Below are 27,428 nucleotides of genomic sequence, written 5' to 3' on the forward strand. Positions count from 1 at the left end.
CCGGGCCCTCCCCCGCGACGCTGGCGGCGTAAACGCGGGCCGCGAGCGACGCTGAGAGACAGGGGCGAGCCGGGCGCCCGCGCGGCGGGTACAGCCCGCGCCCAACATGCGGAGGCCGGCGGCGGCAGCGGCGCGGGAGCGGGGGCCCGAGCGGGCGCCGGAACCGGAGCCAGAGCGCGAACGGGGTCCGGAGCGGGGGCCCGCGCCGCGCTGCTGAGGGAGCCCGAGCCGCCCAGCCCGGCCGTCCGGCCGCGGGGCCACGGCCACGGCCACGGCGGAGGCCGTCAGGTAACGACGCGGACGCCCTTGTCGGCGGCCGCGGCCACGCGCCCCGGCCCTGCGACCCCACCCCCGCGGACCCCCGGACCCCGCCGCCCTTATACCCCGAGGACCTCCCAGATCCGGCACCCCGCAGCCCCTACACCCGCACTTCGGACCCCCGCAGACCCCTGCACCCCGTGTCCCGCACCCCGCGGACCCCACAGTCCTGACCCTTTCCTGTGGACCGCTGCACTCCCGACTCTGCTTCCCCACTGACCCCTGCACTGCGACCCCCCTGCCTCTCCAGCTCACTGACCCCCACACTCTAGACCCCAACCGCTCAGCACTTCTCCCGTGCACCCCTGATCTTGCCGCTGCCAGCGACCCCCGAACTCAGGCCCTGTCACCTCTCACCCCCACTAATCCCCATACTGCAGACCTCATTGTCCCTCCCGATTCCTCGCTCCAGACCCTACTGTTCCCTGACTCCAGACCTCAGTGTCCCCCACTGTCCCTCAGCCCCACCCCACCTCCCCCCTTCACCACCCCCCAGCGCTCAAGCCCACGGTCCGCTCCCCGCGTCCTCCCACCCCTCCAGCTCTCTCTACTGGGCCCATCGCTCCTCCCCACGCTGGCGCATACACTCGCCCCTCTGTGGCCCTGCAGGTTTTAGCGGGGAGCTGGGAGCAGGGAAGGGGAGCAGCAGTAGGGGTCTGGTCTGGGGGACCTGTTGTGGGCTGCTCAGGAACTCCCGGCTCTCGCCTGGCTGCGCCTCCCCCTTCCGCCCTCGCCACCGGCTTTGTTTTCCGGAAACACTTCTGATCAGGGAGGGGGGTGCGGTGTCTGCGTGCCCAGCAGCCACACTCATCCCCTCCCTGCCCTGTGCTTCCCCTGTTTTCTCTGCCCTAGTTTTCTCAGGGGAAGTGTTCACTATCGGGCTGGGGGCCTGAGAGCCCTGCTGTGACGTCCGAGGCGTCGTCCTGGGCAGGCTTTGGGCAGCTGGGGTAGTCCCTTGGCCTCCGGATGGCATTGTTTTCAGGAAACGGCCTGGAGAGCTCTGTGCACGTAGGTGGAGCCTAGCATTCTCTCCCCAGCCCCTTCCACAGGGGGACCCTGGCCCGGCCAGCATCTGGGATTCCAGGCTTGTTCACACATCTATCCCCGAGGGGCTTCTGGGGGCCGTCCCCGTCCCTGCCCCAGGGGACACGGACAGGCTCAGTTGGCGTTTCCGGGCCCCCACGGGCTCCTGTGGCTCAGGGATGTGAGAGATCAGTGGGAGAGCACAAAGGTTCTGATCTGGGGGCAAGACCAGGGGCTGGGGGATGGCTCTGATTGGAGGGGGCGGAGGCTGCCCTTGAGAACAGGCTGAGCTGGGCCGCTGGTTTGAAAGGGGGAAGTTTGTGGTCCTCGCCAGGAGTTTGTTTTTATCTTCTGCGTCTCCACCAAGTTGTGGCTCTAGAGGCACGTGGCCAGGTGGGTTGGGGGGTTGACTGTAGCACCCCCAGGAGCGCTCACAGGCCTGGACAGGCCCGCCTCACTGTCTCCAGGGCCCCAGGTGTTCAGTTCCCCTGCTGCGGTGGTGTCTATGGCCCTGCCTCTGAGGAGTGGAATGGGAGGGCCACTTGGGGGTGGTGGGTGTGGGCCGGGGGTCCAGCTGGTGGGGGGCAGCTCCCAGGCTGGGGGGCCAGTTGTGTCTGCTGCATTTGGCCGTGGAGGGAGGGAGGTCGGGAAGGAGCTGGCTGGACCCCCACCCTAGGGGTGGGCCAAACCCCGGGGTCTGCAGTGGTCGTCCAGCCTGGCTCTGGTTTTTCTGTGTGCAGTTGCCAGTTGGGTCTTCTGGTCTGATTTCGGGTTCCTCTAATTTTCCTGAAGCGGGTTGGGGACAGGCGTCTCATTCCCTGGCTCAGAGGTGTGACAGCAGAGCCCTGTGTACACAGACTCCTCCGAACTGCTGCTGCTGGTTCCATCTTAACCTCCTCCTTTAAGCTACATAGTGATTACCTCTGGATTGCAAGAGGAAGCAGGTGAGGTTTTTTATTTTAACACTGAAAGCTTTCTATCTGTTCGTCCCAGCTCTGGGGAAGCCAGCCAGCCAAGAGGCGTTCTGGACAGCTGCAGGGGCAACCTGTGTCCTGGTGGGTCTGAGTGAGCACTCAGTGTGGGCCCAGTCCCCGCAAGGTTGTACCTGGGGAAGTAGCACGTCCCCTGGACATCCTGGGGCACCAGGAACTCCTTGTTCCAGTGCTGCCCCGGCCACCTCAGAGCAGCAGGGTTTCTCCTCATGGTTGTTGTGGGTTTGGGTTGCTGCCCTCCCACCTCCCCGCAGAGGCCTTACTGGGAGGCCTTACCAGACTGCAGGCTGGGGAGGGAGCTGGCAGCGTGGTGTCATGGCCAGGGGCATTGGGTGGGTCAGCATGGGTGGTGCATGCTGCTTGGGGTCGCGGAAGGCCCTACCTCGGGCAGCTCCGTGTCTGCCCGTCCCCATTTGGGAGCTTTGGGGGGCCTGTGCTGGGCGATGGCCCAAGTGCCCGTCCTGCAGATGAGGAGGTGAGGCCTGAGTGAGCTCCAGTAGGAAGACCTGTGCTCCTTGGGAACCTCTGTGCCCGCTGGCTGTGGCCTGCGCAGGAGGCTGGTGGCGGGAGGACCGGCTCCCTGGGCTCCTCTGGCCCACAGGGGCTGTGAGTACCCATCTCCTCTCCTGGCCTCAGCCCCTCCCTCCTGTCCAGGCCGAGCCCACGCCCGCCTTTGTAGTGCGGGGCTCCATGCAGAGGGTCGGTGGGACTCTCCGGGAGAGTGGCTGGTAGCAGCACCTCCTTCTCCGAACCCCGTGCGTCCCCTGGTACCCGGCACGGTCTACGCATGTGGGCCCGCCCTGCTGTCACGCAGCTCTTCCTATAAGCCCCTTTCAGTGAGTGGCAGAAGCCAGGTTGCTGGGGACAGACTACGGTGCTTTAATTCTAGAGGGCGAGCCCCTCCCCTCACCGTGGAGACCCAGCCTGCAGACCCTGTGCAGAGTGCGTGCGGGGCGCCAGGAGGTCCCAGCAAGTGCAAGTGTCGCGGTGCCTGAGCACCCCTGGTGCGGGACTGCTCTCCCCCAGTGCCCCCGCCAGCAGCTCGCCCTTTGGAGAACGGAGAGCTGCCCACCATCCTCCCGCTGCTCGGAGCCTCTCCTGCCGGTGGCGGGCAGGGGCACCCAGGTGCTAGATCTGGTCCCGGGTCATCCTGGCTCATGGTAGGATTGCTATTTAAAGGTAGAAATAGATATACGGTATGTGTTACAATTTTACGTCGGTCCATGATGCACCTCAGTCTTAAAAAGTTGTTCTTGGGGACTTCCCTGGTGGCGCAGTGGTTAAGAATCCACCTGCCAATGCAGGGGACACGGGTTCGAGCCCTGGTCCGGGAAGATCCCACATGCCGCAGAGCAACTGAGCCCATGTGCCACAACTACTGAGCCCGCGCTCTAGAGCCTGCGTGCCACAACTACTGAAGCGCGTGCACCACAACTACTGAAGCCCGCGAGCCTAGAGCCCGTGCTCTGCAACAAAGAGAAGCCACCGCAGCGAGAAGCCCGTGCACTGCAACGAAGAGCTAAGGCAGCCAAAAGTGGAACTTCCGCCCTCTTTTTTTTTTTTTTTGCGGTACGCGGGCCTCTCATTGCTGTGGCCTCTCCCGTTGCGGAGCACAGGCTCTGGACGCACAGGCTCAGCGGCCATGGCTCACGGGCCAGCACGGGCCCATGCTGCTCCGCGGCATGTGGGATCCTCCCGGACCCGGGCACAAACCCGTGTCCCCTACATCAGCAGGCGGACTCTCAACCACTGCACTACCAGGGAAGGCCCTCTGCCCTCTTGAATCAGGGGACAGCCCTGCCTGGTGTTGGGGCCAGGCCGCTCCCCCGCCAGCCCCCTGCAGGACGTAGGGTTGTAGGGCAACGTCGCTCACTGTGGGGCCTTGGTGAGTGTTTGCGGTGCTCCCTCGTGGCCGCGCCCGTCATGGGGGGCTCTGCTCACTGTGGTTCCAGGGCTTGGCTGGTGGGCACGTGGCAGAGCTCTGCTGGGCGCCCAGTGGGTGACCCAGCCAGGACTGTGGGGCAGCTGGCTGGGGAGTAGCCTGAGATTAAGAATCCCAGGCAGAGAATTCCAGAAAGACCAGGGACTTTCGTGGGGGGACGGTGGGGTGACGAGGGCTGAGGTTGGGAGAGGTGCCTGGGGATACGTGCAGGCTCCCTTCCTCGTTGCTTCTAGAACAGGCCTTGGGTGTCATTTCAGGGGGCCACGCTGGGAGACTGGTGTCTTTACAGAAACTTGACCGTGCTGTGTGCCAGGCCGCACCGTCTCGGGGATCACCCACATGGACGGGCTGGCCTTGAAGCCAGCCGCTCGTGTAGCTTAACCTGAGCGGGCTGGGAGGGCCCAGGTCAGTGCCGATAGCTCCCAGGACCCCCCGTGCCACCCCGTGCACCTGTCGCCCCACCAGAGCCCACCTTCATCTTTGCTCTCACGCCTGCACGGGGGCAGTTTGGGGAGCTCCCGCCCTGGCCTGGGCCCTCCCTCGGACTGCTGGCCCTCAGTCATGAGCTGCTTGTTTCCTGAAGCTGCGGCCGTGGGTCTAGTGGGAACCTGCGTGAGGGACTCTTTCTAGAACCAGGTCTTTCCTCTCAGCACTGTGGGCGTCGGGGCCGGGTCATTCTCTAGGGCCGCCCCATCGTGACAGCTGCAAACATCCCAGGCGCTGCCTGGTGTTAGGGCGGCAGGATCAGCCCGGCGAGCGCCCCAGCTGGGTATTTCCTGCACCCCGCAGCCTGCGGTGAGCTGCATCTGAGGGCCCGGTGGGTGCCCGTTTCAGGTGCTCCCTGAGTGCGTCTCTGGGCCTCCACAGGCCCACCGTTGCCCCCCGGAGCTGGAAGTCTGTGGAAGCAGGTGGGGAGGGGACCAGCAGAGGGGAGGCCCGGAGGGATGCGGCTCATGTGGACTGGATGTGGTGGCCGGCCAAGGTCCCCCCATGGGGCAGTGTCTGTCCCCTCACCTCGGGCCGCCCTGCTGCTCGTCCGAGGGTGACCCTCATGCTCCCTCCTGGTTTCGCCCCCTGCCTCCAGGCTGCTGCCCGGGGAGTTGGGGCTTTCTCTGTGGCCAGATGAAGGGGGCAGAGCCAATCAGGAGACCGTCTCCCCTGGACGCTCCACTGCCTTCCCTCCAAAGCTGGGGCTCCAGCCTGGCCAGTCCCTGCGCACCCCTGGGTAGTGCCCCTCGCCCAGGCAGGCTGCAGGGCGTGCCCGGCGCCTCTCACACCCCAGCCTAGGCTTCGCCGTCTGAAATGGTCATGACAGTACCCAGCTTGCAGGCGGTGCGGAGTATTTTGGAGGCCCAGGTATCTATCAGGGTCCCCAGCCCCGGTCTGCAACACAGACAGGATGTAAGCCGTGTGGATGGTGGACAGTGTGCCGGTACCTGGTTGAAAAGTAGAAAGCAACAGGTGACGCTCTGTTTATGTCATTTAATTTCGTTTTCTGAGGTATGATCATTGAAACGTTAATTGGTACGAGAAGTTACCCGTTGAGGCGGTTTATGTCCTTCCTATTTGGGTATATATCCATACTCGTGGCTCATCACCATTTGGAAGCTAAGTTTTCATCGGAAACGCTTGATTTTAACAAATACACGGACTTGAGTAGAAAACCTCAGTGCCTTTGGGAATGTGAGTCCTGCCGGAGGCTGTCTGCGCTGCTGTCAGGCATGGCCACATGTAGCTGATAAAAGTGCGGGGCGCCCAGTGAAATTTTAGTTTCAGACAAACCACCGAAAATTGCTTAGTATAAATAGGCCTCAAATAGCGCGTTGGACATACTTGTAGCAGGACTTATTAGTTGCTTATCTAAGTTTCCGTGTCGGCTGGGTGCCCTGTGTTTTTATCTACGTCTGGCCACCCTGGGCTGGTGGCAGCCTACCATCTGGGGCTCAGGGCTTTGTTGGCCTCAGTGGGTTGGGGCCGGTGGCCGGCCTGCGAGGTGTAGAGGGGAACCTTCGCGATGAGGCGGTGGTGCTCCCAGGCGGCTGCAGGCCCCGCCCCGGCCTCCGCATCTGGGGGTGGGCTGGGCATCTCGTGACTCTGATGCAGCCTCTGGGCAGTGGAGGCTGCTCCAGCTCGCGGCCGATCTGGGGGACCAAAGTCAGGGTGCTGCTTGCTCGCTGAGCGGGGCCAGAGGCCAGCGGGGCAGTTCTGGGGTGAGAAGGGAGCTCCCGAGGGTGCCGGGGTGAGCGTGAGCCCGTCCTGGGCCATCGTGGGGACACCTCTGCGCCCCTGGGGCCTTGTCCAGGGCTGCTGGGAAGCACCGAGGCTGTGAGTCAGCCCTTCCTCCTCTCCCCACCTTCTCGCTGGTGTCTGCGTCTCTTACTTCCTGTGGGCACGAACCCCTTGATTCCTCTGAAGGATTTATTACATGTCTGTCATAGAAGCTGCTTCAACTGGTGGGAGTGGGAGGCGTGGCTCTGGCAGCTGCAGGTGCGTCGGACTTTGATCTGCGCTGGACAAGCCCTGTTCTCTGGGCTGCCTGCCAAGCCCCACGCCCTGTGCCCCTCCAGACAGCTTTGTGGAGATGCCACACACGCCCCTGGTTTTAGCTGAGGTACGACTCCCCAGACCATGAAGTTCGCTGGCGAGTACACCTCGGTGGTTTTAGTGTATTCACAAGTTGTGCAGCCGTCACTAAAATCATTTCCAGAACATTCCATCACCCCCAAAAGAACCATGTCCCCATGAGCAGTCACTCCCCAGCCCGTGACAACCACTCACCACTCTCTGTGTCTGTGGATCTGCCTGTTCTGGACGTTTCCCATCAGTGGAATCACACCCTGTGTGGCCTTCTGTGTCTGGCTTCTCTCACTGAGCATCGTGTTCTCAGGGTCCATCCACGTGGTAGCGAGTGTCAGGGCTTCACCCCTTTTCATGGCTGAGTGACATTCCCGTGTGTGGAGGGACCACATTATTTATTCACTCCTCAGTTGATGGACATGTGGGTCGTGTGTACCTCTTGGCCATCATAAGTCATGCTGCTGTGGATGTGTGGACACAGGTCTGCGTGGACGTGTTCTCAGTTGCCCCAGGTGGACACGGAGTAGGTTGAGTGGTGACTGCATGTTTAACTTTTGAGAAACCGCTGCTTGTTTTCCATGGTGGCTGCACCACCTTCTGCCCCACCCGCCGTGGGTGAGGGTCCCGTTTGTCCACGTCCCCACCAACTTCCTCTCCAGGTTCTGTGTCCTGGCCTCTCCCAGCATCTCTCCTGTCCTGGGTTGGGGTCTGTCCTTTGTGGTGGTGTCTGTCTCCTCAGAGCCTGGGAACCCTGGCCGGTTTTTGGAAGACCGTGCTCCCACTGCCCTGCACTTTCCAGAATGCCAGCCCTTTGGAGCATGTGGGCGCTGTGGCTGGTCCTGCCCTTTGACATCACAGACAGCGGGCTGGCCCGTGGACCTCGGTCCTGGCGCCCTCAGCTGCTCTCCTCTGAGCAGGCTTGTCTGGTGCCTGGAGTGACCGGCAGGCCCCACAGGGCCAGGTGGCCCCCCCAATTGTAATACCACAAAACCACTGTCCTCTCGTTGGTGTTTTCAGTAGCAAAAGCCACACGCACGTTGAGGAGAATGGCCATTGGGACGAAGCATGGGGATGTCTTGAGAACTTGCTCAGGATCTAGGAGGTGGGCACCAGCCACGCGTCGGTGAGGTCCTTCCAGACCGCTGAGCAACACGGGCGTGTTTGCAAGCGGGGCCAGCCACACGCTGTGGACGACCCCCCTCGGGATTGGCTGCGGGTTTCCTTCGTGTGGGGGAGAGAGACCGTCTCAGGCTGCGCCACGAGAAACGAAGCCCTGTGGGCCTCAGGCAAGCTCCCGGTGCACCCGGTCCGGGTGGGGGCGGTGGGGAGGGAGGACCGCGGAGGCTCCAGCCTGGATGCAGGAGCCCGGCCCATTGGGCAGGCGCTGGGCCTCCTTCCCAGAGGCAGCTACCTCGTGATGCCCCTGGCCCTGAGGGGAGGGGCCGGGTCTTTGTCCCTGATGCCTCACCCGGTGGGGGGCTGGCCGGGTGGGCTTGTGGGTGTGGTTTTCTGGCGAGTTTGCAGGTGCTCTGGGGGCCCCTTAATGTCCTCCCTCGTGTGTCTCTCCGGCCCCTGCGTCTGCGTGTTCCCCCCCAACCCCCCCGCAACCCCGCTTCCGCTCCCAGCCGGGGCTCCGCGTGAGGCTCTGTGCTGAGAACCCTCTTCCCCACCCCTTGCCCCCCTGCTCCTGAGCTCAGGAAAGTTTGCACGTGCTGGCTGGGGCAGGGAAGGCACAGAGGAGCCCCTGGGCTGCAGTCTGGCTTCCTTGCCGTGGGAGCGTGGAGGCCGCTTCTGCGGGCCCTGACGCCCAGGTTTCCATCGTTTCCATCGGCGCATGTGTCCCCACCCCACGCTCTGGCCCGCAGAGGCCTTCGCGTTTCCTCCCTGCTCTGCCCCTTGTGCTCTCGGACCCCTTTCAGCGAGTAGCCGCCATGTTCCCCCTTGGGACCTGCTGTGTCCCTGGCGAGCACGTTGGGTGGACGGGCTGCTGTCGATGGCGGTGAGCGCCGTGATGCTCTTCGAGGGGCCGGGGGTGGGGTGACATTGGAGTGAGGACTGGAGTGGGTACTGGGGGAGCTGCTAGAGGAGGTGGAGGTTGTTTTTTAAATAGACTTTATTTTTTAAAAGTTATTTATTTATTTATTTTGGCTGCGTTGGGCCTTAGTTGTGGCATGCGGGATCTTTCCTTGCGGCGCGGGCTTTTCTCTTAGTTGTGGCACATGGGCTCCAGAGCGTGTGGGCTCAGTAGTTGTGGTGGGCAGGCTTAGTTGCCCCGCGGCATGTGGGATCTTAGTTCCCCAACCAGGGATCGAACCCGTGTCCCCTGCATCGGAAGGCGGACTCTTACCCACTGGACCACCAGGGACGTCCCTAGATAGACTTTGTTTTAGAACAGTTTTAGATTTACAGAGAGGCTGTGAATCAGTTGGGAGGGTCCCCGTGTGCCCACGACCAGCCCCTTGGCACCGCCCGCGTCCCAGCTGATGGGCCTGTGTTCATACGTCGTCCTCAGCCAGAGTTCATGCTGCCCCACGTCCTCTCTGCCCCACATCCTCTCTGCCCCAGGCCCCCAGGCTGTGCTCGTGTCGCCTGCTCTCCTGGGGTGGGGGGCATGGCCGTCTCCCTGTCTCTGTCTCCTCTCCTCACAGGGCACCCGTCACAGCTTCAGGCCCACCCTCATTTGCAAATAAGGTCGCAGTCCCAGACTCCACGGGTGGGACGTGTCTTTTGGGGACACAGCTCAGCCCCCTCCTGGGACCAATGCGGGGCTGCTGACCTGAGTGCCCAGGACGAGGGGTCACGCAGGGCCCGTCATGTGGGCTGGGATGCTGCTGCCCCCTCCATGGGTGGCTAGCTTACTGCGAAGGTGTGGACAAGGCCTTGGCGGAGGGGCACCAGGGAGAGGCCAGCCTCCGCAGTGATGGAAAGTTCCAGACCTGCTCGTCCAGGGCAGTGTGTGGCAGCCCCGGCGATGCTGAGCTCCTGGCATGTGCCCGGTGCCACTGAGCGCGCTTCTGTGTGTTTGCCTTCTGTTAATGGGTGGCCCGTGTGCTGGGGCAGTACGGTCAGTTGTGCCCGTGCGGCCGGTCCAGCCCTGTCTCTGCGCCTCCAGTTGTCTTGTGTTCCACCTGGCATCATGTGGGGTTTGGACGCCCGCCGTCCCCGTGATCTGACTCCTTCTGTGTCCCTCCCCGCCCTCCCCGACCCCCTCCTGTTCTCCTTTTAGCTCTCTGTCGGGAGACTGTTAAACGTGCCCAGATGTAGGGAGAACAGTCCAGTGAGCCCGTGGCCCTGTGGCCCGGGCCCACCCGTTCCCAGCATTGCGGACGACGCAGCACCTCAGCTCGTCCCAGGTGCTGTGTCTGGGGGTCACTGCCGAGCACTCCTCCGGTAGGTTCTTGAGTCGCCCCTGTGCAGAAGCGCCCGGTGACTTCTGGGCTGAGGCTGTGGGGTCTCGTGAGAACGTTTCAAGTCTGTGGAGAGGTTTGAAGGCAAGCGCTGTCAGTTCCCCAGTCCTCCTGGGCTCGCCTCTAACTTGGCTGCACCTGTGCATCTCTGCCCACACCTGCTCTTCATGACCCCGAGCCTGCGGCTGCCCCCGAGCGTGAGGTCTGGCCGCCTTCCACACCTTTCTCCAGGGGGCGCAGGGTCTGGGCAGCAGCCCTGTGCATCCTCTCGGGGCCGCGGGCTGGCCTGTGCCACACACGGACTTTTCCTCTTGGTTGCTAAGAAGGTGACGCCGGGCCGCGGCCTCGGCGTGCTCCAGCGTTGCTGGTGGTGGTTACCTGCAGCCTCTGCCAGGTGGGGTGCTCCTTCCTCTCCCGTCTACTCAGGATTGTGTTCCATTGTCTGTAAATCAGTGTGTTGTGACCCATTTCTGCCTAATTCATTTGTAGGTGTCGACCTCGTCCCGGGGGTGGTCACTGTTCTAGGGCCACTTCCTAGCTCTGTGCTGTAACTCCACGTTGCAGTGACCTCAAGCTTCTAGGCTGCGGCCCCAGGGCTGGCACGTCTCCAGGATCCAGGTCCCTCTTGGGGAGTGGTGCATAGGCACCAAGACCTGACGCTCGGGGTGCTCATGGCTGCTGGGGTGCCAACCCCAGCTCTGGTGACCCTGGGGAGGAGGCCCTCCCTACATGTGTCACCAGGGCCCTGTGGGACGGAAATGGGCTCAGCCTGATGGAGGGACACACGTGTCCGGAGATGCCTCAAGGGGGCCACAGCCGTGATCCCACCAGAGTCCCGGCACTTCCCAGGCAGCACCCACCAGGGCCTGCCGTGTGCGGTGGAGTCAGGCAGCCTCCGAGGGGCCGCCCCCAGGAGGGAGGCTGCCCACCTCTGCCCCAGACTGGCCCTGCCTCTGGGCCAGGGCTGTGCCTGTGATGTCGGCCAGGGACTGTGACATCACTGGGTGGAGGCGCTCAGACAAGGGGGTTCCTGGGGCCTCTGCAAGGGGGACCTGGCCCGGGCCCTGACGAGATGGAGGACCCCCCAAAGAACATGGCAGGTAACTCACCTGAGCTGGAAGGCAGGCCAGGGGCCGCCTGGGGACTGGCCTGGGGCGGCGAGGGGGGTCGTCGGGGCTCAGCGGGGCCTGTGGAATTTAAGTTGGCCATGGGGGCCTGAGCAGAGCCCACACCCCTGGAGGGCCTTCCCTGTGTGTGGGAAGAGTCCAAGTGCCCCTGGGAGGACCTAAGGGCCATGTTGGTTGGATCGAGACTGGCTTTGTTTTAGGGTCGGGTCAAGGACTGGGTACCCCCACCCATGATGAGTTTTAGCTTCGGCGCTTGCACCGGGGCTGGCATCACACACACCTGCCTCCCGGTCCCCCAGGTGTGCCGGGGGGCACCTGCAGACTCCCAGGCTCCTGGCAACATTTGGCTCTGGTTTTAGCCCCGTGTCCACTCTCTGTTACCCCTGCTCCCCCCAGGTCAGCAAGGGACTCGCTCTTGCCATCCCCCCTCAGCTCCCAGGAGGGGACCCAGGATAACCGTCCTGTGGATGGTGGGGCGACCCCTCCGTGCACGCTGGGGGTGGCTGCTCTCGTCCGCGGGGTGAGCAGGGCTGGCGTCCTGTCCCTGGGAGGCTCAGGGTCTAGGACTCCTCCTCCGCCTCCCCGCGGTGGCCACACGCCTGCCTGTTGTCAGGAGGCGGATGCGGGGGCGTAGGCCTGCCCTGCTGCTGTGGGCCTGGCCGGGTGAGCTGCGGTGGGGCCTCTGGCGTCGCGTGTGGGCTGCAGGCCAGGGTGGGGAGTACACACGCCAGAGTCTCTGGTTTTGCCCCTGGCTGCCTGCCGGGAGCCCCGTGGACATCGGGGCGTGGGGACCAACATGGTGCACCTAGCACCGCAGCCCCTGTCGACGCGGGCTGTGCCCTGGCTCTCGGCTCACACAGGGCTCCTTCCCTGCTATGCCTGGTCACTCCCGTCTCTGCACGGTGCCTCCTGGACCCTCGGCCCACCGGCTGCCGCAGGTGTGCTTGGGAACGTGCCTCTCCGCGCTGGCTGGAGGGCCCCCTGTTTAACCGTGTAACTGAGAGAACAGGCCTGCTGCTGGGGGTTGTGGCCGGGAGCCCACTGCTGCCGGAGCCCTGGGCGCGGAGTAAGCGCTCACCTAACACCAGCCATCCTGGGAGGCGGCAGAGGAGAAGGGTCTGCCGAGGGGAGTGTTGCCGGACCCCGAGTCTTGCGTCCTGCAGGGGCTGGGAGCCAGGGCCTGGGAGTGAGCACCTGGGGGTAGGGGTGCTTCTGAACAAGCCCGAGGGGGCGTGTCTCGTGTCTTTGTGGCCGTCAGAGGTTCCGTGGGCTCGGAAGGGTTTGCACCCGGGGACGTGAGGCCAGGCGGAGGCGAAGGCCGTGCCTCTGTGGATCTCGGGCTGGGGCTGAGAGCATCTCCCGCCTGGCCTGAAAGCGGGGGTTGCGGCCCGGAAAGGAGGCCTGCTAGGGAGCCAGGTGCCGGCGGCTGGGCAGGGGCTCCCAGGCGGGTGGGCTTGGAGTACAGAGGAGTGGGGCCCTGGGAGGGGTTCCTTGTGTGTGCTGTGGGGCTGGGCGGTGTCGGGGTCCCCCGCCCCATAAAAGCTGCTTGCGCAAAGTGGGACCCAGACCTGAATCCCTGCCCGCGGCGGTGCGTGGGTCACGGCGGCGGGACGCAGGACGGCGAGGCGCCCGCCCTGCACTGGCGCAGACACGCCCAGCCCTCCTGGCCTTGTCTGCGTGGAGACCACCCTCAGAGGCTCCTTAAGAACCTCCGCGCTCGTCCCCTCCTGCTTGTGTGTGCGTCCCCCTGAGCTCACGGCACCATGGTGGCCTGCTGCTGGCGTCCGCCTGCCCCGCATCCTGGCTGCTTCTGCCGCTTGCAGGCGGGAGTGCCTGGCAGGAGTGCCTGGGGCGTCCTCGGGGAGTGGAGCCGAGGAGCTGGGAGAACGCAGGGCTCAGCTTTGAATCTTTGAAATTCCCGTGGGTTTTACATCCACCTCTGGTGTGCCTGCGTGTGTGTGCACAGGCGTGTGGTGTTTTATGGGGTTTTTAAAAAATTTATTTTTGGCTGCATTGGGCTTTCTCTAGCTGCGGCAAGCGGGGGCTACTCTTCACTGCGGTGCGCAGGCTTCTCACTGCGGTGGCTTCTCTTGTTGCGGAGCACGGCCTCTAGGCGCACAGGCTTCAGTAGTTGTGGCACGCAGGCTCAGTAGTCGTGGCGGGCTCCAGAGCACAGGCTCAGTAGTTGTGGTGCACGGGCTTAGCTGTTCCACGGCATGTGGGATCTTCCCGGACCAGGGCTCGAACCCGTGTCCCCTGCATTGGCAAGCGGATTCTTAACCACTGCGCTACGAGGGAAGTCCCCAGGCATGTGTTTTTAATTTCTTTCTGACAGGAAAGAAAATCCGGCTGGAAACCACCCTTAAGTATCCATCAGCAGGGTGGCCTGTAGATTTTGGTGTTCCCTCTCTATGGACTCCGGGAGGATTTCAGAGGAATGGGGGTAGAGTGTCCAGGCGTGTGGTCCGGGAACAAGGTGCCCAGGGCATACAGAACACGGGCTTGCTGTGTGTGTGCAGGTCTCGAAACAGCAGACGCAGGGGGCTGGGCACCAGGGGCGGTGGCTTCAGTTTTCTGCAGGAATCCCACGCCGGCTGGTTCCCATCTCAGGGAGTGTTTGCTTCCTGCCCGGTCCTGCTCCATCTGGCCTCTTGGTGGCTCCAAAAGTGAGTTGTGTGCACAGACTCCCGTGTGGTCAGGTGTCTGGCCGCTCTGAGCCTGGCTCCACCTGGTCCCCGTGCACACCTACCCCACTGCTGGGTGCCTTTCCCACAGGCACCCCTGAGATGAGCGTGTGTCCGGCGCTGGTATGGGCTCTGGGGGCGACGTGTACCCAGAGGTGAAGCAGGACCCCCACACCCCAGGCGGCTGTCCCAAAGCTGGGCAGCAGCAATGCCGGGGGATGCAGAGGGCATGGGCGGGCACGGGAAGGGGGGCAGCTCCTCCGGCAATTAAAAGAGAGCCTCCACCTGACCCAGCAGTTGCAGCCTAGGTCCGAGCCAGGAGGCAGCACTTGCCTCCTGGGGGCTGCACACAAACGCCCTGGCCGCACGGTTCACCGCAGCCCAAAGGTGGGCACAGCCCAGGTGTCCTCCCGTGGATGAGCGTGCCCCCCACACATAGCAGCATCACTCCGTCACGAGAAGGACAGAAGCCCTGACACTCGTGGACGGACCCTGGGAACACAATGCTCAGTGAGAGAAGCCAGACACAGAAGGACCCACGGTGTGTGATTCCATTGATGGGAAACGTCCAGAACAGGCAGATCCACAGACACAGAGAGTGGGTTCCTGGTTGTCAGGGGCTGGGGAGAGGGGGAGGAGGTGACTGCTGATGGGGACGGGGCTTCTTGTTGGGGTGATGGAATGTGCTGGAATTCGAGGCGATTGTAGCACAACTCTGCAACTGTGGTTCAGTAAGAACCGTTGAACTGTCCACTTTAGTTATTTATTTTGGCCTTGACGCGCGGCATGTGGGATCTAGTTCCCTGACCAGGGATCGAACCTGGAGCCCCTGCATTAGGGAGCGTGTGGAGTCTTAGCCACTGGACCAGCCGGGAGGTCCCACTCTTTCCTTTGTTGTTAATGTAGTAATTTCCTTGTAAGTTTGTAACAGCTGTTCCTAGTCGACTCCCAAATTCCTGATGGTGAACAGCTGTCCCCCCCCGCCCGCCCCCCAACAGGGAACTAACTGCTTACAGGTGGGGAGCGGCCTGGCCCGTGTCGTTGGAAGCCCTGAGACGCCGAGGGTGTGGGCCCGGCTTGTTGGCCACGCCCCTCCCTGCCCGCCTTTGGGCTTGCAGTGCTCCCGTGGCGTCCTCTCGGCTCAGGTTCCTCTCCTGCGAGCGCAGCCGGTGAAGGTGGAGACAGACGGGTGGCCGCCCGAGCAGGGGCAGTGCTTGGCCAGCGACCAGTGTGTCGTCCACAGGCGCGGACAGCGCTGGTCTCGGGCGGGGGCGCGCTGCTGGCGGTAGGAGCTGTGCGCGCGCGGCCCCGGGCCAGCCCCTTGCTTGGGTGGCGCGGCTGCGGTGCCGGGGTGTCGGCTGGTGGGAACCCCAGGCAGCGGTGGAGCTGGGCGTGCGTTTCTTGTTGGGGTCGGATTGTCCACACACACCGTCCATGTGGTTGGGAAGCTGCCGGACTTAAACGGTGAGGTTTGTCCTGAAGCCTGGGCCCCTGCCTGTCTGGGCATCTCCTGGGCTCCCGGGCTCTGGCCACTCCGGCCCTGCACGCCCCCTGGGCAGCAATGACCTGCATGGGTGCCGAGCACGGACTGGCGTGTGTGAGCGTCCCCCAACCCCGTCCTGCCGGCTGTGGGCCTGCCTCTGGGCGCATGGCCAGAGGTCCCCTCATTCGGGCCTGTCCTCGGCCTGCGATCTTGGCATCTGTGCCGTCGGTCACGCACGGTTGCTGGCTGGCCCTTCCGTCCATCAGGCCCTCGGTGGTAGGTGGGGACGCTGGGGGCCATGTGGGCAGCCAGTTGGGGGCTCGGGCACCCATGGGGGTGGGAGGCGACCCCCTCATCGCCCCCCCAGGGCACCGGGCCTCAGTGCTGGTCCTGCAACAGCCCGCCGGGGGCCCCCCGGATGCCTTCATGGGCTGTGGATGAGCTGCAGCTGGGCCACCTACCTGGCGTGAAGAGCCGCCGACGTGGGCAGGGCCTTCACCTGGCCTCACCTCCCCCTGACCCCTGCAGACGTTCAGGGGGCGTGGCCTCCACCAGGTGTCAGCCCTTGAGTGCTTGGTGGGGAGGGGAGCACAGGTGTGAGCCTCGCAGTGGCCGCTCTGGGCCCGAGGGGAGCGTGGGCAGGCAGAGAGCATGGGGAGGCGTTATAGGAGCAGGTTAGTGTTTTCTTTCTAAAGCGATTCCTGTGGCTTTGGCGTGAGAATTGGCCAGAGGAGACAGGAGGAGGCGAGGGCCTGTAGGAGGGCCTGTGACCCTCGCTGAGAGGAGGGGGTGGTTTGAGAGGCTAGGCCAGCTGGCAGGGGAGAGCCCCGTCCGTCTGAGCTGCAGGGTGACTGGTCCACATGGGGGTGGGAGGAGGGAGAAGCCAGCACCACAGACAGACCTTAGGGGTGTATCCCCACCCCCAGCTCGGTGGCCAGCCCCTCCCTGTAACCTGGAGGGCTATCCGGGTGCCCGCCGTTCCCTCCACAGCCCCAGCTTTCTGCTGGAGAGGCCAGGCCAGACTCGCCTTGGGCGCACGTGTCCAGCCAGTGCCATCAGGCTCACAGCCCATCTGCCCGCACTCGGGGCCCTTGCAGCCCCTCCTCCCCTCTCACTCTCCCACAGCAGCAGCCGGTCACCCACCTGACCACAGGGTCACGGGCTCCTGTAACGAGGCCCAGGGACGTTGATGTCACCTGGATATTGGGCAGGGGTGGGGTGGGGGAGAGGCAGCTCGGAGGCCCCCCAGGTCTGTGGCAGGGGCCTGTCTCCTAGCCTCGGGCACTTTCTGCTCTGCACCTGTCCTCTTCCGAGGAGCAGTGCCGGGGCCTCTGTTGCTCAACTAGGCGTCTCCTCTCCCAGCACAGCCATCCTCTAGTCTGCGGTGGACTGGCAGGCGGCATGTGGAATTCTCGCAGGCCCGAGCCTCTCTCCTCTCTGCCCCCAGAAGGTCACAGGTTGCACCTGCACGTCAGAGATCTTTCCAGAACGTGGTCCCGCCACCACTTAACGCCCAGTCCTGGGTCCGCGGCCAGGCTGTGCTCTGGGCCCCGGGGTGCGTGGCGGGCGGGCGCGTGCATCGCGGCCTTCTAACCCGCGCCTCTGTTTCTCCTGCAGCCGAGAGCCACGAGATTTGAGCCCCCGGGACCCGTCAGCAGCATGTGTCCTCCCCCCATGCGTGACCCGGAGGCCACCAAGATGAGCGCTGCGGCCGGGCCCTTGCGAGCGCCCGCGTCTCACTAGCAGGAGCCCGCCAGGCGCCATGGGGTGCTAGCCCCGAAGAGCCACCGCGACCGCAGGTCTCCGTGGAGCAGGGATTTGCACGGCAGCAGAGTCACCGTGGAGAGGCCAGGGTACCACAAACTTATGGATTTTGACAAGAAAGGAGGGAAAGGGGAGTCGGAGGAGGGCCGGAGAATGTCCAAGGCCGCCGGCCGGAGCAGCCACGGCATCCGGAGCTCGGGGACCAGCTCGGGGGTCCTGATGGTGGGCCCCAACTTCCGGGTCGGGAAGAAGATAGGCTGTGGCAACTTCGGGGAGCTCCGCCTAGGTGAGCCCCACTCGTTCAATTCCGGGGATGCGGGGGCGGGGGTGGTCATAAGGGCTGGGAACACAGGTAAGCGCGTGTGGGTTTCTGTCCCCTGCCCCGGGAGGAGGCTCTGCAGAGGCCTGGACCTCGACAGCTGTGGGGCGGTTGTGCCGGGGCCCCAGGCCCACAGAGCTCAGGAGGCTGGCAACGCAGAGCTGGGGGTCCAGGGGCATCTCTTGCACAGCACTTAGTGGTTGGAGCTTAGTGGTGGGTGACCCCCAGCCCCTGTCTAGTGGTCCGTGTCTGTCTGTCGGCTGGTGTTGCTGGTGTTTGACACGCCCAGTGGCCTGCGAGGCCGGGAGGAGAGGCCCGTCCTGAGCCTGAACCTTGGCCATGCCAGAGGTGCTGGGATGGGGCTCAGCAGCGGGTCCTCACTGCCCTGGGCTCTGGGTTTCTGAGCCAGTGGACTGTCAGCAGTGGGGGCCCAAACTGCTCATGGGAAGGGTGGAGGCGTGGGAGAGACAGGCCCCCTCCCCCGAGTGCGGGGCCCCGCGTGCCCAGCCCGACCTGCGCTGCACGGTAGCCGACTCTTCAGCTTCCCCTGACGGGGCTCCCGTGACCCAACCCTGCTGCCCCGTTGGCGTGTGCACGTATGTGTGTGCACACGCAGACTCACGTCCCCCGGCCCAGTCCTGTCCTACAGCCTGGGGGTGCCCCTTGTGGCTTTGGGGACCCAGATGGCTGTCCTGGGTTCTGGCCTTGGCATTGGGAGCTGCAGCCTAAACAGCACAGGTCTGGGTAAACAGATGGTGGAGCGTGTGTTGGGGACTATGGGGGTAGCAGCTTTTGGCTTAAAATGCTTTTTAAGAATCAAGGTTTGGTTGTTGCTCCATACCTCAGTATGTGAAACCCGCGGTACAGGGAGCTGACTGTGTTGGTTGTGCTGTGCAGTTTTGTGTCAGGGGCTGGAGCAGCTGCAGATTTCGGTATCCTCTGGGGCTCCTGGAAGCATTCCCCTGGAGGCTGAGGGGCAACTGTGTTCTTTCCTGCCAGGCTCCTCCGGCTCAGTGCCTCTGGTTTTCTGCGCCTGCAGTTAGTCGCTGTTTGTTACTCTGTCCATTTGTATGACTGCACCCCATTTCGTTCGTGCGTTCTCCTGCTGAGGGACATTTGGCTGTGCCCAGATTTGGGGTGTTGTGAATAAAATTGCCCTGAGCACCCTTCTTCAAGTCTCGTGTACGAGTGTTTTCATCAAAGTGCTGGGTCACGTGTGCTTATGAGAAACCGCCAGGCTGGTTTCCAAAGCAGTCGTACCACTTTAAACTCCCACGGGCAGCGTGTGAAGGTTCTCAGTATCCCACATCCTCATCAACACTTGGAGTTGTCAGGCTTTTCCATTTGGAGCGTGCTAGCGGGTGTGAAGTGGTGCCTCACTGTGGACTTTATTTGCATTTCCTTGATGACTACTGTTGACCACTGTTCTCCTGTATATAGTATGTCTTGTCTTGTGCCTGTTTCAGAGATTTTCTTTTCATCTCTGGGTTCGGATTTTGATTCGGCCTTAATTTAGGTGTGGTTTTTTTTTCTGTTTATCCTGTTTTGGGTTCATTGCACTTCTAGGATATGTATGTTAGCACTCTTTTAGTAAATTTGGAAACACTTGGCCATCATTACCTCAAATGTTCTTTCTGCCTCTGTTTGGTCTCCTCTCGTTCTCATACTCCAGTCACACATTCGGAGGGTTTGATGCTGTCCCACAGGTCCCTCAGGTTCCCCTCAGTTTATTTTTCAGTCTGTTTTCTTTCTTCAACCTGGATAGTTTTTATTGCCTTATTGTAAGTTCACCCTTCTTTTTTTCCTGCAGCGTCCAATATATTATTTGATACATCCACTGAATTTTTCATTTGATACACGGTATTTTTCACTTCCATTTGATTCCCTTATTTTTTTTTTTAATTTTTTTTTTTTTGCGGTACGCGGGCCTCTCACTGTTGTGGCCTCTCCCGTTGCGGAGCACAGGCTCCGGATGCGCAGGCTCAGCGGCCATGGCCCACGGGACTAGCCGCTCTGCGGCATGTGGGATCCTCCCGGACCAGGGCACGAACCCACGTCCCCTGCGTCGGCAGGCGGACGCTCAACCACTGCGCCACTAGGAAAGCCCTGATTCCCTTATTTTTCTGATGAGATTTCCCATCTGCTTGTTCATTTTGCCCATCTTTTCCTTAAAATCCTCGAACATACTTGCAATAGCTTTTTAAAAATATATATTTATTTTACTTATTTATTTTTGACTGTGTTGGGTCTTAGTTGTGGTGCGCGGGATCTTTGTCACAGTGCACGAGCTTCTCTCTAGTTGTGGCACCTGGGCTTCTCTCTAGTTGTGGCGTGCAGGCTCCAGAGCACATGGGCTCTGTAGTTGTGGTGCATGGGGTCTCTAGTTGAGGCGTGTGGGATTAGTTGCCTCGCGGCGTGTGGGATCTTAGTTCCCCGACCAGGGATCAAACCCGCATCCCCTGCACTGGAAGGCGGATTCTTAACCACTAGACCACCAGGGAAGTCCCAGCTTTTTAAAAATTGAGGTATAGTTGATTTACAATGTTGTATTAATTTCTGCTGTACAGCAAAGTGATTCAGTTAGTTATACATATATTCTTTTTTAAATATTCTTTTTCATATTGGTTTATCATAGGATGCTGAATATAGTTCTCTGTGCGATACAGTAGGACCTTGTTGTATCTGCTGACATCTTAGCTAACATCTGCTAACCCCAACCCCCCACTCCATCCCTCCCCCAACCCCTCCTCCTTGGCAACCACTAGTCTGTCCTGTATGTCTGTGATTCTGTTTCATAGACTCCACATATAAGTGGTATCATATGGTGTTTGTCTTTGTCTTTCTGACTTGCTTCACTTAATATGATAATCTCTAGGTCAATCCATGTTGCCACAAATGGTATTTTTTTTAATGGCTGAGTAGTATTCCACTGTGTGTGTGTGTGTGTGTGTGTACACCACATCTTTTTTCTCCATTCCTTTGTTGATGGACATTTAGGTCGTTTCCATGTCTTGACTGTTGTAAATAATGCTGCTAATGAATACAGGGGTTCATGTATCTTTTTGGATTAGAGATTTGTCTGGCTATATGCCCAGGAGTGGGATTGCTGGATCATATGGTAATTCTCTTTTTAGTTTTCTGAGGAGCCTCCATACTGTTTTCCACAGTGGCTGCACCAATTTACATTCCCACCAACAGTGTAATAGCGTTCCCTTTTGCAGTAGCTATTTTAAATGCAGTGTCTGTGGTGCCTCTGACGCTGTTTTTCCTTCTTGCAGTGCTGTTCCTTTTTCACATGTCTAGTGATGTTTTATTGTATGTTGGACAATGTGGGCGCCACACGTGAGGTCTGGATCGTGCTTCATCCTGGTGACTCATCGTGACCCCATCAGGGACTATTTTTCAGCTTTGATAGGGTGGGTGGCGAGCAGGCATTACTCAAGGGCTGGAGTCACCCCCTCCCAGGGTGTGGGCTTTCCGGGTTCTCAGCCAAATGTCCGGGGAGTTCAGGGCAGCCTCCGTGCTCTGGATGGTGGAGGCTCCAGCGTCTTCCTGCCCTGTGCAGCCCCGGCATCTCCCTTCTGCTCATGGCCTCCCGGAGGCATTCTCTGTCAGGCCTTGCAGACTCTCCCACTTTTCACACCTACAGCTGAGCTGGCTGTTGGTGAGGCTCAGAGCCTGGAGCACCTGAGGTCCCTGGGAAACTGTAAATCCAGACTTCAGATGCCCGCATGCACGTGCGCGCACACACACTCTCGCCTTAAACTCAGCTGGACTCCAGGACTTTGGCTTCCCCACGTGCACGGTCAAAACAGGAGGTTTCTTGACCAAGACACAGAATAAGATGACCAATTACCAGAAAAGATCAGTTAGGCATCATCAAAGTTTAAATATCCAAAAATGTTGTTAAGAGCACGAGTAGGGGGACTTCCCTGGTGGCGCAGTGGTGAAGAATCTGCCTGCCAATGCAGGGCACACGGTTGGATCCCTGGTCTGGGAAGATCCCACATGCCGCGGAGCAGCTAAGCCCGTGCGCCACAACTAGTGAGCCTGTGAGCCACAACTACTGAAGCCCGTGTGTCTAGAACCCGAGCTCCGCAACAAGAGAAGCCACTGCAATGAGAAGCCCGGGCACCGCAACGAAGAGTAGCCCCCGCTCGCCACAGCTAGAGAAAGCCCGCGCACAGCAACAAAGACCCAAAGCAGCCAAAAATAAGTAAAATTAAATTTAAAAAAAAGCACGAGTAGGCGAGCCACAGACTGGGAGGTGCTATTTGCTGAGCACCATTGGACAAAGCGCTGGTACCCAGGACGCAGGAGAAGACAACAGCTTGGTCAGTAATAAAAAAACAGGTGCTGCGATTAAAACTGGGCAAGAGATCTGAACAGACACCACCCAGAAGCAGATGGACAAGCGGCTGGGGGGTGTGGAGGGCGCCTCACCTTGTTGGCCCCGGACAGGACTTCTGCTCCGTGCGCAGCACAAGCCAGCAAACCTGCCCGAGAAGTGACCCGACGACCCCTGCAGGAAGGCCCGTGCGCAGCATTCAGTAACGGACACTGGAGACAGGCCAGGTGTGTCCGTCATGTGACGGACGCGCCCGGGCAGGAAGCCAGAGCGAGCCGTGTCATGCGTGTGCAGGGAACCCCAAGGAGCAGGGAGCATGTGGGGTGGTGTTCCACCTCTCAGGAGTTGAGGTGGCGGTGACGCTGTCTGTCCTCACGGGATCGGGGTGGCACAGGAGCACGCATTTGCCAAAGCTCATCAAATGCTGTGCGTTTCCCAGGTAAATGCCTCCTCCCAAGGGAAAAACAAGCACTAAGTACAAATTGAAGTTGATCTGCAGGCTGCAGTGTTTAGGGGGCAGGGTACTGAGGTCTGCAACTTCCAGATGCATCTGAAAATGAGATGAACAGGTGATAGCTGTGCAGCCGTGCAACAGAACAGAGCAGTCACGAATTGTGTGACCCAGGCAGCCAGGGTGTGGAGCTCCCTGCGCACAGCTCTTCCCGCTTTTCTGAATGTGTGAAACTTTCATAATAAAATGTTGAGGGGAAACACAAGAGGCATGCCTGTTACTTAATGAAACTGAGAATGAGGACTAGATGGGCGCTTTCTTTCTCTGCCACTGGGTGCCTTTTACTCGTAGTAACCGAGGAAGTGGAATCTGCAGGAGGGGCCCCTGCGGGCATCCCCTTTGCACAGTGGCAGTGAACGGAGCAGAGCTAGAAAGCTGGGAGAGGAAGAAATACAGCTGTGACTTGTCTCGGATGGCCTGATTGTCCACGTGCGGAGGCCAGAGTAGTCTTTCAGTAAACAATTAGGAATGAGTTTAGTAAGGCTGCTGCATATACCAACACAGATCAACTGTATTTCTCTGTTGGAGCAGCGAATGGAAAATAAATATTTAAGAATAGTCCCGATCGTGTAAGAGCACTAAAACCCATCAGGTGCCTCCAGAATAAATCTCACAAAGGCCGCACACACTCTCTACGCTGAGCACTAAAAACATCGCTGAGAGAAGTTAACTCTGGAGACGTGGACGGCATGGTTCTCCGCAGACTCGGGGCCACCCCTGCAGGTGTCTGGGGACCAGCTGACCCTATAGACAGGGATGGACACCAAGGCCCTGGAGGAGCTGAGGCTGAGCGGAAGACTCCAGGCCAGGCCACAGTGATGAGACAGCCGGGATGGGCAGGGACCCGGGGGACCTACTGACAGGCATGCGGGCCCCTGACTTGGGCCTGTGGGGTCACACACACTGGTGTCTTGGCCACCCATGGGTGGGGCAGAACGGCCTGGTGCAGCTGTCTCCCAGATTGTCCCACTGCAGTGGGATGGAGAGGAAGCTGAGGCCTCTTCCCACACTGGATCCTCTCAGAAATAAGACGCAGCAGTATGGCACTTTGGGCGTGAGGTCGCCTGGAGGAGCAGCGTGCTGTGGGGCTGAGTCGGAGCTCGGGACCTGGAAAGGTGGGATGGCAGCACCGGGAGGGGCAGAGGGTGGAGCGTGTGCGCAGCGCTCACCGTGCATGCAGACAGCCACCCGGGGGCTGGCCCACACCGTCTGGGGCTCAGCCACTGGTAGGAACTGTAGCAGGTGAACAGCTCGTGATTTTGCAGTTTCGTGAGGTTGAGCGCCGTGGCTTGTTCTCCGTGGGCACCTGGAGGTCCAGGTGGGCCAGCGATGGGCCGCGGGAGACATCCTGCCCCAGGCACATCTGTCTAACCTGAGGTCGCAGGTTACACTCCTTCCTCACGGGCTCCTGGCCGGGGCCCCTGCTCCACAGTGAGGGGGCGGGGCTTGTCCACTGGACGTGTACAGCTCAAGGCCGGAGTTCCTGGCGTTGCGGAATGGGGGGGTGCCTTCGGGGGTCCCTAGAGGCTGGAGCGGTGAGCGCAGGTCAGGCGGCAGGGGGGCCTCACAGAGCATCTGGGGACGGTGGGGGGAGAGTGTGTGGGAGGGGTGTGATGTCTCCTCCAGATTCCCTGCGGCTGGAGCTGAAGAAAGGCCTTGGGGTCACCAGGACTCTTTGTTGTGTTTTCACTTTTTTAGATGGGAGAAGTTGGAGCGCGTTGGCATGCTGGCGGGAAGGATCCCGCAGAGGACTTGGGAGCAGCCCCGAGTGGGCGGAGGCAGGGTTGGCCTGGGGGGCGGTGCTGGAGGAGAGGGCAGGACGGCAGGGAGGGGGCCCAGGAGATGAGGGCGTGGGGGGCAGATGTGGGTTCCCACGGCCGGTGGGAGTACCTTGCGGGCCTGGGAGGGATGGGCCCATCCTTTTCCCTTCCAGGTCTGGGAGGGATGGGCCACGCTCCAGGAGGGCTGCCGCAGAACAGGAGGTGCCCCTTGGAGTGGTGGGTCGTGAGCAGTCTCCTGTGTGCTGGGAGTCCTGCCGACCTGACGTGCCTCTCCTCCCACAGGAAAGAATCTCTATACAAATGAATACGTAGCTATCAAATTGGTGAGTCCGGGCCCTGCCCCCTTCCCCCAGTCCCCAGCCCGGGCCGGCCCCTCTCCGGCCCCCCAGCAGAGGCTGTCCCCACGGGCTGGGAGGAGGGCAGGACAGTGCCCTGCGTGACATCCACGTGTCCCCTCGTCCCTCCCAGGAGCCCATCAAGTCCCGGGCGCCGCAGCTGCACCTGGAGTACCGCTTCTACAAGCAGCTCAGTGCCGCAGGTACCCCGGGGCCGGGTGTGGGAGAGCAGGGGGAGCCCGCCCGGGCGTGGCGTGAGCCTGTGTGTCCTCCACCTGCAGAGGGCGTCCCTCAGGTCTATTACTTCGGCCCGTGCGGGAAGTACAACGCCATGGTGCTGGAGCTGCTGGGACCCAGCCTGGAGGACCTGTTCGACTTGTGTGACCGCACGTTCACGCTCAAGACAGTGCTCATGATCGCCATCCAGCTGGTGCGGGCCACGGGAGGGCGAGGGGGCCGGACGCTGTGGGGCGGCAGAGGGAAGGTGGGCGGGGCGGAGGGAGCCCGCTGAGGCCTGCCTGCCCGCAGATCACGCGCATGGAGTACGTGCACACCAAGAGCCTCATCTACCGCGACGTGAAGCCCGAGAACTTCCTGGTGGGGCGACCGGGCACCAAGCGGCAGCACGCCATCCACATCATCGACTTCGGCCTGGCCAAGGAGTACATCGACCCCGAGACCAAGAAGCACATCCCGTACCGCGAGCACAAGAGCCTGACGGGCACAGCGCGCTACATGAGCATCAACACGCACCTGGGCAAGGGTGAGCGGCGCGCGGGGCGGGCGGGGGGGCGCGAGGGCTGCGCTGACCTGCCGTCCCCGCCCACAGAGCAGAGCCGCCGTGATGACCTGGAGGCGCTGGGCCACATGTTCATGTATTTCCTGCGTGGCAGCCTGCCCTGGCAGGGACTCAAGGTGGGCGCGCTGGGGCCGGGGTGGGGATGGGGGTCTCCCGCGGGCAGTGCCTCGGTGCCGACCACGCTCTCCCCGCAGGCCGACACGCTCAAGGAGCGCTACCAGAAGATCGGGGACACCAAGCGGGCCACGCCCATCGAGGTGCTCTGTGAGAGCTTCCCAGGTGAGGGTCTGCCCCCTGTCCCCCGCACTCCCCACAGACCCCCTGCCCAGTGCCGCCCGCCCCCGCTCCTCCACGTCCCCCAGCCCTGTCGCTGTCCACAGAGGAGATGGCCACGTACCTGCGCTACGTGCGGCGCCTGGACTTCTTCGAGAAGCCGGACTACGACTACCTGCGCAAGCTCTTCACCGACCTCTTTGACCGCAGTGGCTTCGTGTTCGACTACGAGTACGACTGGGCCGGGAAGCCCCTGGTATGTGTGGGGAGGGGAGGCTGGTGCTGGAGGGGCCCCTGGCGTGTGGGGGCAGCTGGCAAGGACCCTGAAGCCCCTGTGCTCGGGGGCGGGGGTGGCTGGCACGTGATGTGGGGCGGGGGGTGGCTGCCGGGCCTCAGCCGCATCCTGCCCCCTTGCAGCCCACGCCCATCGGCACGGTCCACACCGACCTGCCCTCGCAGCCTCAGGTTCGGGAAAAAGCCCTGCTATACAGCAAAAACCAGGTGAGGGGCCGGCCGAGGACCCCAGCAGCGTGGGGGGGGGCAAAGCAGGGCCTACAGGACTCCCCTGCCCCTCTTGCCTCACAGGCACTGAACTCCACCAACGGGGAGCTGAATGCCGATGACCCCACTGCTGGCCACTCCAACGCCCCCATCACGGCCCCCGCAGAGGTGGAGGTGGCCGACGACACCAAGTAAGGCCCCTGCGGTCGCTGGAGGCTGGGACTCCCTGGGCCCACCCCCTCGTGCCCATTCCCTCATCCCCCTCTTCTCCAGCCTGCGCCCCCTTTTGCAGCCTGTGCCGCCTCCTAGCCTGTGCCTTCCCCTTCCAGGTGCTGCTGTTTCTTCAAGAGGAGGAAGAGAAAATCTCTGCAGCGACACAAGTGACCCCGGGGCAGTGGCCTCTGAAGCCTCCCGCTGCAGCCCCTCGGGGCCCACTTGTCCACGGCCGCGTGGCCACCGCTGGACGCAGAGTGCAGGCCCGGCAGAGCTGCCAGCCCCTGCGTGGGGTGACTTCGTTCACGTAAGACTTTGGCCGCGATTTCTACACCTGTGTCTAGTTCTCCCCTCCGAGAGCATTAACTATTTAAAACAAGGAAGAGAGAAAACCACAGCGGCCGCCCTGCCTTGTGCCCCCGTGCGTCTGCTGAGTGAGTAGCGCGGCCGCCTCCATCCAGCCTGCCGCTCGCCCGTTAGTGTCATAAAGTGCAGCTTGTCTCCCTCGATCCAAAGGCCGTTTTCTCGAGGGGGCGCTGCGGGGCGTTGCTGCCAGGGGTGAGCCCGCCCTGGGCCTCCCCAGACCAAAGGGGAAGGCGGGATGGGACCGGCCCCCAACTAAAATGCTGCACCAAAGCCTGGGCCGGTGGGCGCGGCCCACGGGGGTCCTGCACACCTGCTCGTGGAGCCGTCGGCCTGGAACTCGGGGTGGCCACCGCGTGGCCCGTGGGTGGCGCGTGCCCGCAGGCTCCTTGTGTCGCTCTGCGCTGCCGGCCGAGCCTTGGAGACAAGCGCCTTAAAGCCCATCCGAGCCCCGCAGGTGCGTGCGGAGCGGGCAGCCCGTCGGTGCGGCCCCCATGGTCCCCTGGGGCCCGCGTGCTGAGGGCAGAGCAACTGGGGGTGCCCCGCGTGTGCGTCTAGGTCTTGCTTTACAAAAAGTGTACAGAAATGGCACTTCCGTTTCTCTGATGCTTCCTGGAAGCCATAGAACTTAGGGGCTTTTTTAAAAAAATAAAGGAAAATGAAACCAA

The 27,428-nt window shown here is 61.8% G+C and overlaps 1 protein-coding gene across 6 annotated transcripts; it reads left to right on the plus strand.

The window, feature by feature from the left end:
* On the plus strand, nucleotides 1-27,428 carry CSNK1G2 (casein kinase 1 gamma 2). Of its 6 annotated transcripts, none has more exons than XM_081231902.1 (11): nucleotides 1-288; nucleotides 7,870-8,138; nucleotides 17,171-17,603; nucleotides 24,559-24,599; nucleotides 24,745-25,041; nucleotides 25,140-25,374; nucleotides 25,441-25,526; nucleotides 25,605-25,689; nucleotides 25,791-25,939; nucleotides 26,101-26,375; nucleotides 26,514-27,428. In XM_081231902.1, exons 3-11 carry the CDS (start codon nucleotides 17,420-17,422, stop codon nucleotides 26,566-26,568), a joined length of 1,407 nt encoding a protein of 468 aa, XP_081088028.1. In that variant the 5' UTR covers nucleotides 1-288; nucleotides 7,870-8,138; nucleotides 17,171-17,419; the 3' UTR covers nucleotides 26,569-27,428. The 6 variants fall into 6 exon arrangements, with proteins under 6 accessions (XP_081088028.1, XP_081088027.1, XP_081088029.1 ...); XM_081231904.1 differs by lacking the exon at nucleotides 7,870-8,138 and having other exon boundaries at nucleotides 3-288; nucleotides 26,101-26,184; nucleotides 26,269-26,375; XM_081231906.1 differs by lacking the exon at nucleotides 7,870-8,138 and having other exon boundaries at nucleotides 3-288; nucleotides 24,745-24,814; nucleotides 24,893-25,041; ... (1 more) ...; nucleotides 26,101-26,184; nucleotides 26,269-26,375.

Source organism: Mesoplodon bidens (assembly GCF_964165515.1).
Source record: "Mesoplodon bidens genome assembly, chromosome: 4".
NCBI lineage: Eukaryota > Metazoa > Chordata > Mammalia > Artiodactyla > Ziphiidae > Mesoplodon > Mesoplodon bidens.

Coding starts and splice junctions, on each gene's coding strand:
- CSNK1G2 (XM_081231902.1), top strand. CDS start 17,420: ATGGATTTTGACAAGAAAGGAGGGAAAGGGGAGTCGGAGGAGGGCCGG. Junction 25,042..25,139: donor TCATGATCGCCATCCAGCTG/GTGCGGGCCACG, acceptor GCCTGCCCGCAG/ATCACGCGCATGGAGTACGT. Junction 25,690..25,790: donor GCTCTGTGAGAGCTTCCCAG/GTGAGGGTCTGC, acceptor CGCTGTCCACAG/AGGAGATGGCCACGTACCTG.